General features: G+C 37.1%; 1 protein-coding gene across 3 annotated transcripts in view; it reads right to left on the bottom strand.

The window, feature by feature from the left end:
* FOXJ3 (forkhead box J3) overlaps positions 1-13,464 on the bottom strand; it is a 154,593-nt gene that overhangs the window by 21,323 nt on the left and 119,806 nt on the right. For all 3 annotated transcript variants that reach the window (XM_032360667.1, XM_032360669.1, XM_032360666.1), the window contains 3 exons: positions 7,943-8,071; positions 4,638-4,812; positions 793-1,209 (listed from right to left, as the gene is read on the bottom strand). In XM_032360667.1, coding sequence (XP_032216558.1) covers positions 793-1,209; positions 4,638-4,812; positions 7,943-8,071 — 721 coding nt within the window. The remainder of the gene's footprint in view (positions 1-792; positions 1,210-4,637; positions 4,813-7,942; positions 8,072-13,464) is intronic.

Genomic DNA, 13,464 nt, shown 5'->3' with positions numbered 1-13,464 from the left:
TCTAAAATGAGATCTTGGGCAGGAATAAGCAAAGAAAGGAAAAGTGGGAACATTTTCTGGATACTTAAAGGCTACCGGATGAGGCATTTCCTATTTGCATTTTCAGTGCAATCCTCATAACAACACTGTATACTAGCGCATTTTAGTTCCATTTTTATAGATGAGAAAATAATAAGACTAAAAGAAATAATGCATGAAAGGTCATATGAGTCATAATGAGGATTCAAATACAGGTTTTTCCTGACATAACCTATACTCTTTCTTCTATACCACACAATCATAATAGATTGCAAACAGATTGTGCATCTCACTCTTCTTTCAAATGCTCACAAAACACTGATTTTCCAGAAAGACAAAATGAGAGCTGACACCAAAACCTACAAGGGTTGCTGAGTTTGCCTATGCTGTTAACAATAAATTTTAATCAGGAAAATCTCCAGTGCATCTGGGTGGCTCAGTTGGTTAAGCAAATGCCTTCGGCTCAGGTCAGGTTCCTGGAGTCCTGCATCAGGCTCCCTATTCAGTGGAGAGTCTGCTTCTCCCTCTGACCCTTTCCCCTCTTGTGCTCTCCCCCTCCCACCACCAATAAAGAAAATCTTAAAAAAACAAAAACAAAAAAAACCCTCTAGATCAATGTATAGACTAAGTGAGTTACAATTATAGGATTACAACAAGGAAACACAAAAGGGAGACAGATGAGAAGGGTTTCGGTAGTAAATATACACAAGCCTCAGATAACAAAGAACAGATCCTAATCCACAGCCAAATGCAAGTCAGGAGACACAAACTTACCAGAATTACAGGATACCTGTTGTGGGGGTGGGGGTGCCTGATGTGTTAACGTCTGATGCTGATGGTTCGGATGATGCTGTATGTGCTGATGTGGAGAGGGGTGCTGGGGGTGAGGAGGCTGGAGCTGGCTGTGTTGCTGTGGGTGCGATGCTGGGTGCTGGGGACGCTGCGGATGCTGTGGTAAACCATGCGGTCGATGGGACGGATGCGGAGACGGCTGTGTGTGCATCTGGGAGTGGGGCAGTGAGACCTGCGCAACCGAATTACTGCCCGTGGTGCTGAGGCCACCGCCATGATTGTTGGACAGGCTGCTTTGGTTGCTGTGTGGGTGAGAGCTCACTGTGCTGCTAGGAGAGTGCTGATACGAACATGAGGTGTGGGACTGCTGGGAAGATTCGGAAGGGATGGTCATCAAACCTAGATACAGAGAAAGGAAGAGCACTCAGAGTCAGATTTCAGTTATACTTTATGACACACTTCCAAAATTATTAATGGAACAGAAGTATACATTGTCAGGAAGCAACACTAACTCAGCTGAAAAAGTGTCCACAGAATATCCACCACATACCAGTCTCTGGGATCACTGAGAAGAGTAAGAAACACCACCCTTTGCCCTCCAGTAGCTCATGGTCTAGTAGAAGGGACACTTAAAGAGATTATGTACAGTAATGTAAGTACTAAGGCAGAAAGTTTACGAGGGCATTCAGGAACAATGCTTATTGTCTGTTCAGCTAGGAAGGGGTTAGAGATTTGGAAAAGCCGTCACTGAAAGGCAGTTATCTGCAGTGCTTAAGTGGCTCAATGAGTTAAGCATCTGACTTGATTTTTGGCTCAGGTCATGAGCTCAGTGTTGTGAGATTGAGCCCCACGTCTCAGCACAGAACCTGCTTAAGATTCTCTCTCTCCCTCCCCCTCTGTCTCTCTCTGCTCTCCTCCCTCTCACAGACAAAAGGAAAGGGAAAGAGAAAAGGAAAAGAAAAAAGAAAAAGAGAGAAAAGGCAGTATCTGAAAAAGTATTGAAAGACTGAGTAAATGTTAAGGGGAAAGTGTGTGAATGCTGGGTCACATTCCAGATGCTTTGCTACAGGCCTAAAGGCCAAGGATTTGACAGAGGTGGAGAAGAGAAGTAAGGCCCAGTTATTTCTGAACTCTTTCTTTGACAACTCCAAAAACTTTTAAGTCAAAGGTGGCAAGAATTCTTAAGACTAAGCAAAACAATGGCGCCTGGGTGGTTCAGTTGGTTAAGCGTCTGCCTTCGGCTCAGGTCATGATCTCAGGGTCCTGGGATAGAGCCCTGCATTGGGCTCTCTGCTCAGGAGTCCGCTTCTCCATCTGTGCTCTTTTTCCCTCTCTCTCTCTCCTGTTCTCCCTCAAATAAATAAAAAATTTTTTTAAAAGACTAAGCAAAACAGAATAGCCATCTTCACTGCTTTTTCATTCGACTTATAGGATATTCTTGAGACACATACACTTTAGGGGTTAAGACTGCATAATTTACAGGACTAGAATGTAAGGATTAAAGTCTCTGTACTACCATCTGCACACCTGGTAACTTTGGGAAGTGATTAACCTCTGCAGGTCAAAATTACCTCAATTATAGGTGGGTATGGATATATCTATTTTGCAGAACTGTTGTGAGGATTAAATGCCATGGTGCAAGTGCAGGATGTGAATGAGCTCAGTAATTGTTAGCTGCTGTGATGATAATGATTCAACCAGAAGTACCTAATGTTAAAAATAATGTACTCTTGGTTTGCAGGTAAACGCTCATTTTAATAAATCTTACTGCAATATTTGGTTAGACATAACTAGGGTATTTTCATATCCCAAAGGATGGCACATACCATGTTTTACTGAACCAAAACACAACAAATTTTATTAAATGAAAAATAAAATCCTGCAGCACAGTATCAGTTAATAAAAGAATCAAACCTTTTAAATGAAAATATTCTCACACTGCCCATTAATAGCAAAACTGTATTCAAGTACATTGTAAGATAATCATAAAACCTAGTAAGTTAAGATATTTTTTTAGGTAGAAGACTTAATAAAAGTTCTTGCCTTGGTGCTGGAAAACCGTCATTTGGAGAGAATCTATAAGGTTCTTTCAGTAAGATGAAAAAAAGCCGTTATTTCATTGTCTATTTCCAGTAAAGTACTGGCATTTTAAAAGGAAACCCACACATGATCTATACAAACCTTTTCAATCCCACCTTTTTTTTTTTTTTTTTTTTAAAGTAGACTCCATGTCCAGCACAGAGCCTAACATAGGACCCAAACTCATAACCCCGGTATCAAGACCTGAGCAGAAATCAAGAGTTAGACAACTCAACCAACTAAGCCACCCAGGCATCCCCCACCCCAAGCTGTTTTTAGAATAAAATTTAAGGGGTGCCTGGGTGGCTCAATTGGTTGGGCATCCAAGTCTTGGTTTTGGCTCAGGTCATGATCGCAGGGTCATGGGACTGAGCCCTGCATCAGGCTTTGCACTTGGCAGGGACTGTGCTAGGGATTCTCTCCCTTCCTCTGCCCCTCCCTACTCTCAAATAAGTAAATAAATCTTTAAAAACTTTAATGTGTGATGAAATATCATTAAGAGCTTCAGAAATTGTTGTCATTTCCATTTCAAAGCCAGTATTTTTCTATTTTGATCACCACATCTGGATCTCCTTAGTGAAGTCCTGCATTAGTCCTTTTTGTACTTTCACAGATGGAAAATTCAAAAATTTCATAGATGGAAAATTCAAAATAAATTTGAGAATAATACATGAATCTTACTTTAACCAGAAAAACCAACTTCCTGTACAAGTTACTGATAGTCACTGATACATGTATATAAGTATATATATATAAAAAAAAATTGTATATATCATTAACTTTTGTAGTATCTGACAGTAAGTATTAAAATGTAAACTCTATAAACACAGAATTTTTATCACTACTGTGAACAGGCAAACTCCCTTGGGCTGGGGTAGAAAATGTCTGCCAAACAAAGCAATCAGGAAGTGCTTTAATAGTAGAGTTCCCAACAATTTCTGATTAGTATTTTATGGGGGAAGGACAATACAACATCTTAATCCTATCGTAAGACTCTGACTAAAATAGAACCAGCAGCTTGAGGACAGTAACACATAATAGCAACAATCCAGCATCTGACTGAGATGTAACAGGGCATCTCAACCAAAATCACTTTTAGTTGTTAAAATCTGATTTAACTACGTCGTATTTAACAGTGACCCAGAGCTTCCCACTAACCAGTATGTTCACTTACAAGCACCATGCATGAAATTGCAAATCTGGTGCTACCATATTCCACCAGCTATCTCTTTGCTAATAACAGTCCATTCAGACAGTAAAAGCACATCTGTTCCTGTAGTGCAACATTTGCCACTCAAACACTTCACATGCCAGACATCACTAATTAACCATGACAGTATTTCCTACATGGCACAGATGCAGTGTCAGAATTCTTTAATACGTACTCCTCCAGGACACCACTAGTAAGTGAATAGGATATGCAAGATAATTTTGGTATGTGAGTAGGTGAATAGGGTGAATAGTAAGTGAATAGGGTATGCAGATAAATTTGCATTCTTGTGTTATTATATGAATATATACAGGGTATAGTAAAGGCACAAAGAGTATTCAATCCTGACCACAATGATACTGTTCAACGATTCAAGAAATAAACAGCTGCTATGCAAAAATAATTCTTAAAAATTTTTCAATAAAAATTTACTTTTCAAAACGGTATTTTAAAAACTCCACTTGAAATTAATAGGATATATATGTCAATTATACTTCAATTAAACAAAACAACCCCCTACCCCCAAGAAAACACTCACCTTGTTGACTAAGTGACTGCTCAAAAACTGACTTATAAAGGCTCCGAAATGAGGCACTGAGATCTTCAAAATTATATTCTGAGAAAAGTAGTTGTTTGTCTCGTTCTGGAAGGTTGTACTGTGGCTGCTGTTGAGGAGTTAATGACTGAGAGACTGGTTCTGGATGGTTTGTCACCTAACATCAAAAGAAAATACTACTAATTTAGTAGCTGTATATATCAGAATTGGTCTGTCACATAAAATATATAACTGAAAATATTAGAACAGTTTCTAGAATCCAAAGGAAATAATGTCCCTACCCTTGGCTTTCCCATCTTCTGTTAAGATAGGCACACATGACAGACAAGAACACAAAAGTGTTAACTTGGATTCTGAAGAACCACAGAAATCTAATCCAACCTCCACATTTCACAGAAAAGGTAAAGAGTTCAAAGAATTTAAATGACCTTCCCAAGATCATACAAATAAACGATAGGCTAGGCATGGAACCCTCCCAGTTCCTGCAGAATCTTCATCTTGATCTCTACTGAAGCAATTTGACCTCAAACTCCACTCCACTATGATATTACTAACATTTCTCATTCATTTATTCAATTAATCTTTAAGTATTTAAACTCAAATACTGTTGAGTATTGGGAGTCAGGTTGTATGATGCTGTCCAAAGCCGCAAGGAGCTTCAATACACCTAACTCTTCATTTCTAGAGGGGGGATAAAAAAACTTTTTAATGAAACTAAGGGAAATGAGGAATGAGGGTAACAGATAAAGAAGATTCAGAGAAAAACAGAAGAAAGCATGGCTTTGAGCTATGCGAAGAAAAAAAAAAAGCACCCTAAACACCTAAAAAATAAGAATTATCACTGAAGGCAGCACAACTAGAAATAAAAAAAAAAGATCAGCAGTATCTATCTTACAGATTGTATCAAGGGGTGGTAAACTGCCATTTTTTTATTGTTTTGAAAAATTAAAATATGAACACTCACTGTAAATTTATGCAGCCATTCAGAATGATGCTTATAAGAAATCTGCAGTAACAGAAATAAATGAATTTTGTGTAGGGGAAGGGCTCTACCACGGCACCTTACACATCTCCACACAGGCCACTGGAGGCCAGGCTCAATGGCAGAACGACCTAAGCCTTGGTGATTATCCTGAAACATGGAATGTGAGTGGTCTTATGAGGAGTAAATTCTCATCCATTTCTCATCTGCCTTTCTATTCTGCAGGGGGTAGCCATGGGGCAGCCTCTCATCTCCCTGTCTAACCTATAGGAAGTTGCCAAGAGACAGTTTCTCAACTGCCTCCCTATTTCCAGAGAGGCAGGGGACTTTCTACTTTTTTCTCTTAGGGTACAGCTGCGAGTCACAACTGCTTAGCTGCAAAATGGAATTTGTCCCTTCACTACAGTGACCCACTACTTGTGAAGTCTGTCATCTGGCTTCTCCAGTTCAGTGTCACCCTGTGGGATGTGGGGAGCTGGCACCATATCCATCTGGCTTATACATAAGTAATAACAATGTCTGTGTACATTTGGGCTCACTGTGTCCTGACAGGATCAACCTAGATATATGTGGCAAGCCTGACCAGCAGCTGGTGCTGTCCTGCTGCTCACAGAGTGTTCGATGACCACTTGACATCATTAAAGGACAAAGCATAGTATGTGATGTCCAGCTTTTCAAAGTAGCTTAAACTTCCTACACGTACTGGCATTAGAGACATTTTTGTTCTTCCTTCTGTTACCTAGTTCTACAAATTTAATTTTTTCCTTTGTATTATACTTTGTGATACAGGACTCTTGGTGTCAAGATTTTCTACATTCGCATTATTTTAAAAATAACTTAAAATCATTAAATCTCTGCTTAGTTTGCTTCAGTGCTCCAACTAGTCCTTTTATATTACGATTTCATCATTTCTGAGTGCTTTTAGTTTACCTCTTGATCCACAAGGTAAGTTTTTCAGAAGGGCACATGAAAACAAAGGAAGCAAGCTTTTTAAGCTCTGTGCATCAAAGAATGTCTTTCTCTTTATTTCACGTATGAATGCAAATTTGGCTGGACATAATATTTATAAATCCAAATCTACTGTCTCAAAACTCTATGTGCAGTATTATTCCATTATCCTCTGGTATTTAGCATTATAGAAGAGAAGTATGATTTGTGTTTCTTTGGATGCATCTAATTTCTTCTACAAGAGTATTTATATAGATGATTACTTTTGAAATTTTAAAATTTATTGTGATGGGTCTAAATACAGGTTTTCCCCCATCAACTTTTCCTATAACTCAGTAACACTTTTATAATCTCTCTTTCTTTGAAAACTGCTTCTTCTGTACCAACTGTTCTAGCTGCTTCTTCAGGGACACCTGTAATTCTTAATTCTCCAGATCTATTATCTTCTCTGACATTAACTATTATTGCTCTATCTGATACTTCTGCATTCTGAAAGAATATAGTAGGTCTTTTCCCCCAGAGCACTGATAACAGTTTTGAGGAGCCACCTTTTGTTTTCCTACATTCAATGTGGATTTTAATTCTGCTCCCTAAGTTTTGGTTTCCCTTGTGTTATTTTCTTATTTAAGTTTCCCTTCCCTTATATATCTTTGTCCTGTGTAAGGTTTTACCTATTTACTCATCCTGCAACAGGGAGTGATCTGGTGAGGTCAAATTTAAACCAATGTACAGTGGCAGTATATGGCTCCTGGGCTCTGTTCTAAGTCTTCTAGGGAGGACAGTTGCCAGATGATTTGAAAAGAGGTATCAGATAACCCAAGGGTCATGTTCTTATAATAGGTAACGAAATCAGCACACACGGGTCCCTTTATAGTATAGCTTTGTTTACCACACCAAAATTAAAAACATAAGACTGGTTAACAATTAGGTACCAAGTCACCCTAACCTTTGAGGTTTGTAGAACTCCCTTCTCAGACCTACAGAAGGAAAACAAGGTGATATACACATTCTGTAAACTCTTACCAAGGACTGTGAAGTATCATCAAATATAGCTTTGCTAGACTAAAGTACAACTTTTTTTTCCTATTCCAATTACTTTTCACTTGATCAGAAAACAAATAAAGTAGGCCAAAATAATAAAACACAGTATAACCACCTATCTGTATCTAACCTGATAAATGTAAGTACCCAATTAAAACACTATCAAGGTAGGAATCTGCTCTACTTATCTAAGCTAAATGAATTGATTAGTGAAAAATAGACATCTTCACTTTTTATTTACACTTCAATGATATTTGGCTTAGTTTTAAGCACTAATGGAATACTCAATAAAGAAGCTAACTTCATCAAGACTTACCGGTGTATAACTATGCACACTTCCAACACTGTTCAAATTAACAGATGCCAAACTCTGGTCTGAGAGACTGTTGTTAAGGCTGCTGCGTGGGCTGTCACTACCATCCTGATCAGTGTTGTACAACGTTACCTAGAAAAGAAAAATACTGCATAAGTAGTTCTCACTGTAAAGAGTACCTTTCTAAGCAACTCTACAAAAAAACAATTAGGTTGGTATATAGCAGAAAGACAAAATGTTAGTAGTCTTTCCTACCCCAACTCCATGCCCTTCACTGCTAATTCCATGTTTGCCATGAAATAAATTACTCTCAAACTGAAAAATATCCTATCCAGAAGTACATAAATTCAATATACTATCAGGTGTAATTTGTTCATCAACATTTAATAAGGAGATTACAGGTGTTTCTACAATGTATAAATTTATTTTTACTCAAGCTTTAAGGAAAACTATTATTCTCTTCTATCCAAATACTAGTAATTGAAAAGAACACAAAAAAGGAATTTTTAAAATCACAGGGATCATAGTGGCTATATTGTTGAAAATGGACACTCAATTGTCCACAACGTATTTGCAAAATCCATGTATGTGATCTAATTTTTTAAAATACTAACAATTATGGGGCACCCAGGTGGCTCAGTTGGTTAAATATCCAACCCGTGGTCTCAGCTCAGGTCATGATCTCAGGGTTGTGGAATCAAGTCCCACATCAGGCTCCACGCTCAGCACAGAGTCTACTTGAGATTCTCTCTTTCTCTCTCTCTCTACCCCCTCCCCCTCCACACTCTTTCTCTCTAAACAAATAAATCTTTTAAACAAAAATAAGATGCTAACACATACACATCAGATGCTAAGGACTATAAATCAAACTGTTAACTATTAACCAGCAGGAGGCTAGGCATTTCTGAAGACTTATAATTTTTAATGAGAAACAAAGAGTATTTTTAAAACAGATAACTAGCCTTATTAACCCTCAAGGTTCTATTCAGATGGTACAACCAACTTTCCTTTCGATGCTGCTACTTCCATGGCACAATACATTTAGCTTTATGGTAAAACTAATTTTTACCACTACTAGACTGTTAGCTCCTTGAGTCCCCAGTAAGTAATCATAACCAACATAGTGCTTTCTACTCAGTACACAATTAATAAATATTTGCTGACTGAATAACCAATTGAGCTATCACCATCCTTCTGTTTGTGCTTAGAATGGGATCATGCTAAATGCTACATCTGCCAAAAGAGGCCAAACATGTAGAAAACTAAGCATGTATCCCTCTATACTGAGGGCAAAACCAAACTGTCCCCCATTCACATCAGCTAGAAACAGTAACATGCCTAGGAACTAATTAGGGAAAAGAATATAAGATAATCTAAGAGGAAATAAAGGAAACTCTGGCAAACACTTCCAACATAAATTTCATTTTAAAGAAAATCATGTGTAAGCCTGATGATTCACAGACCTGTACCCCTGGGGCAAATAATATGTTAATAAAAATAATTTTTAAAAAATCAAGCTTACAGGCTCCTAACCAACAAATTAGAAGCACCCTATGGTAATTTTCTTAGCCACTCACACTCTCTCCTGTCCATGCTCCATTACGTACCACTCAAGTCAGAAATCTTGGACAAAATCCTTAATAGCTTATTTTTATCTGGAAAGAGGATAAACATTTTAATAAAAATTACTAGTTTATTAGAATGGGCATACTTACGTAATCACCATCTAGATAGACCTATTCTCAAAACTTTGATCCTAGAACACTTTCGCAGTCTTAAAAACTGAAGAGTCAAGGAGCTTGTTTGTGCTGATTCATCTATTAATAATTGGCATATTATGTCCCCCCCAAATAATAATTGAAATATATATTAAAACAAATTATTAATTTAAAAATAATAATTATAAACCTGGCTAAAATGGTAACATAAGAAATATTTTCTCCCAATAAACCCAATTAGACTTCCCTTATTTTATATTCTTGTAAATCTCAATGCCTGGCTTTACAGAAACAGCTGAATTTTCTTATCCACTTCTGTATTCCATCTGCTGCAGTAAGGTGTTTAGGTGGAACAATACAGAGAAAACCCAGCACCACACATATATGTATTTGGAAAAGGGGAAGAATATATTAACAGACTTTCAGATTATTGCGGATGGTCTTTTTTGATACTACACCAAAACATGACAAGTGAAAATTTTTTTAAAGATAAGTTGCAATGTGGATCTGAAAACATACCACTAAATTGTTCATACTGTCCCATTGAAACCCTCTGTTCTACCTTGTACTTTGAATGGATCATTCATCCAAGCGTGATTTTATAACATGCACTGGCCATCTGGAAAATACTGGTTCACTAAGTTATACAGATCTCCCAAATACTGACACATTTCATTATACAACATTAAAACATCATACTTGCTAACATCATCAATGATCTCCTTAAATGATCATCAATGATCTCTCCTATCATATTTGCTGTGGTGGATATAAGTTTTCCAAACTTCCATTTTTGCTTAAGAGGTCAAATTTTATCACTAGCAAAGGATACTGACAATTGTTTTCCTTGAGGTGACAAACTCACTTTGTTTATTATCAAGAAAACATCTGCCAAATCTGAATAATCAGTGTGAGTTTTCCTTTCACGTAAAAACAATGATCTAAGCAGCTAGGTCCACATCCAACTCAAACACCCACACAAAGAGGGCTGTTCTTCCTTGAAGCAACCAATGTAGTTCAGCATGTAGTCTAAGTTTTTTATGCATACTTCCCATTTCATCACAGAGAATATTAAAAAGACATGTATTCAAAGGTCACAACTTGATAAAACTATCTTTCCTGTTTCACCAAGGATATCATTAAGTTAAACTAGTATTTTTTTTCAACCTGAGGGGTGTTGGCAGTGAAGAATATAATGACTACTAGTACAAGGGGTCACTGCCTTGATCTGTGCTAACATTTACTACTGCTTATGCTGCATCAATGAAAATATAAAAATAAAGAAAAGGCAAATAATATTTTAGTATTATCATTAAAACAGTTTGACCTCATGAAATCCCTAAAAAGGGTCTTAGTTACCTAGGTGTCCACAGACCACAGAACCTCTGATACAGAACACAACCAGCACTCCTTAAGGCCAGTTCATGTGCTCTCTCAATCATTAACCAGCTAGTCATAACCCATTCTCCTCTCTGACATAGGCACCCACTATACCAAACTTCTGCCACTATTGGTTAGCTTATCTGTATTCTGAACGAAGTATAAATGGAATCATACAGGGCGCCTGGGTGGCTCAGTGGGTTAAGCCTCTGCCTTCCGCTCAGGTCATGGTCTCAGGGTCCTGCAATCTAGCCCTACATCGGGCTCTCTGCTCAGCGGGGAACCTGATTCCCCCTCTCTTTCTCTGCCTGCCTCTCTGCCTGCTTGTGATCTCTGTCAAATAAATAAAATCTTTTTTAAAAAAATAAATAAATGGAATCATACAATGTGTATCCTTTTCTGTACTTTTACAGTAAAATCAGCTAAAGGATTACACAAAGCTTTACACTAATATCTGCTCTTACATCTTTATTACTTCCTTTGTAATGCAGCACCATTTGTTGAGAGACATCACTGAGTTGTGTTCCGTAAGTCTATTTGTCTTATGCCAATACCACTCTTTCAATTACTGTAGGCTTTCTCTTGATAACTGGAAGTATAAATCCTCTACCATACCTTTTCTTTTTTTAAAGATTTTATTTACTTATTTAACAGAGAGAAAGATACATCGAGAGGGGGAACATAGGCAGGGGGAGTGGGAGAGGGCGAAGAAGGTTTCCCACTGAGGAGGGAGCCTGATGCAGGGCTCGATCCCAGGACTCTGGGATCATGACCGGAGCCAAAGGCAGACACCTAACGACTAAGCCACCCAGGCGCCCTGCTACCGTACCTTTTCTTTCAACATTATCTTCAACTACCATTTGCCATTTGGATTCTCATTTATATTTTAAGATCACCTGGTCATTTTCTATTCCCGTTCCTTCCCCCAAAAAAGCACTGTGGACCTCTAACTGGGATATTAAATCTGTAGATAAACTGAGGACAAACTGACTTCTTTACAATAATCTTCTCTATAAAAATTACGTATCTATTTATTTATATATTCATTTTCTCTCAGTAACTCTTTATAATTTTATGTGTAGAGTTCATCTTCCACTTAATCCTAGGTATTTAATGTTTTTGAAAGCTAACGTAAGTTTTATTATCTCTAATCTTATTTTCGAATTGTCTGACTTATACACAGAAATGCTACTGATTTCTAAAGTCAAACAATGATCTTCTATTAAGAACTTAAGTTCATTCATGAATTCTAAGAGCTTATCTGTAGATTTCTTTTGAATTTTCCACATAAACAATCATATCACTTAAGAATGATAGCTAGGTTTCTTAAAGTTTATGTTTAACATTTGTTTGGTAATACTTCCATTTCTCTTCTATCTGCCTGAATACTATTGTTGTCCTGTATTTTACTTCTACATGTTATACACCCACAATATGTTTGCTATTTTTGCTTTAAGCAGTATATTATCTTTTAAAGAGATTTAAATTTTTCAAAAAATGCTTTATATATTTAACCACATAGTTACCATTTCTGGTCCTTAGTTCCTTTCTGTAGATCCAGATTTCTAGTTGTTACCACAGCACATGAATATTCTATATACTTTTTCAGTCTTTTCATGTTTCATTTTGTCTAACTTTTTATCTTAAATCATCTTTCCTTCTACAATGTCTAATCTGTTGTTCATTCCACCCAGCGTATTTTTCAAATCAGACATAATCTCTATCTCCAAGAAGTTTGATTTGGATTTTAAAAGAGTATCTTCCAGATGTCTACATAAATGTTCAACCTATCCTTTTACTCCTCTATGGAATACAGTTATAAAAACTGGGCTTTTCCCAACTTTACTGAAATATAATTAACATATAAGTTTAAGGTATACAATGTGTTCATTTGATACACTTATATATTGCAAATTAAATACCACCATAGCTTTAACACCTCTATCACCTCCCATAATTACCATTTCCTTTTAAGATCTACTTACCTAATAACTTTCATGTATACATGAATACAATATTGCTAACAATAATCACCATGCTATATAAAAGATCCCCCAAACTTAATCATCTTATAAGTTAAAAGTTTATACCTTTTGAGACTAACATTTCTCCATTTTTCCTGTCCCATAGCCCCTGGTTAACTACCATTCAACTTTCTATGAATTAGGCCTTTTAAGATTCCATATATAAATGATATCATACAGTATCTGTCTTTTCCTGCCTCACATTTCACTTAGCATAATACCTTCAAGGTCCATTCAACGTTGTCTCGAACAGCAGGATTTTCTTCTCATGGCTAAAGAATATTCCATTCTGTGTGTGCGTGCACATGCATGTGTGCACACACATACCTCCCAGCTTCATCACCCATTCGTCCAATGAGAGCTTATTTCTGTATCTTGGCTTATGATAATTTCTTATGTTGCT

Source organism: Mustela erminea, chromosome 10, assembly GCF_009829155.1.
Source record: "Mustela erminea isolate mMusErm1 chromosome 10, mMusErm1.Pri, whole genome shotgun sequence".
NCBI classification, from domain to species: domain Eukaryota; kingdom Metazoa; phylum Chordata; class Mammalia; order Carnivora; family Mustelidae; genus Mustela; species Mustela erminea.
This window is presented reverse-complemented; position numbering and strand designations above follow the sequence as displayed.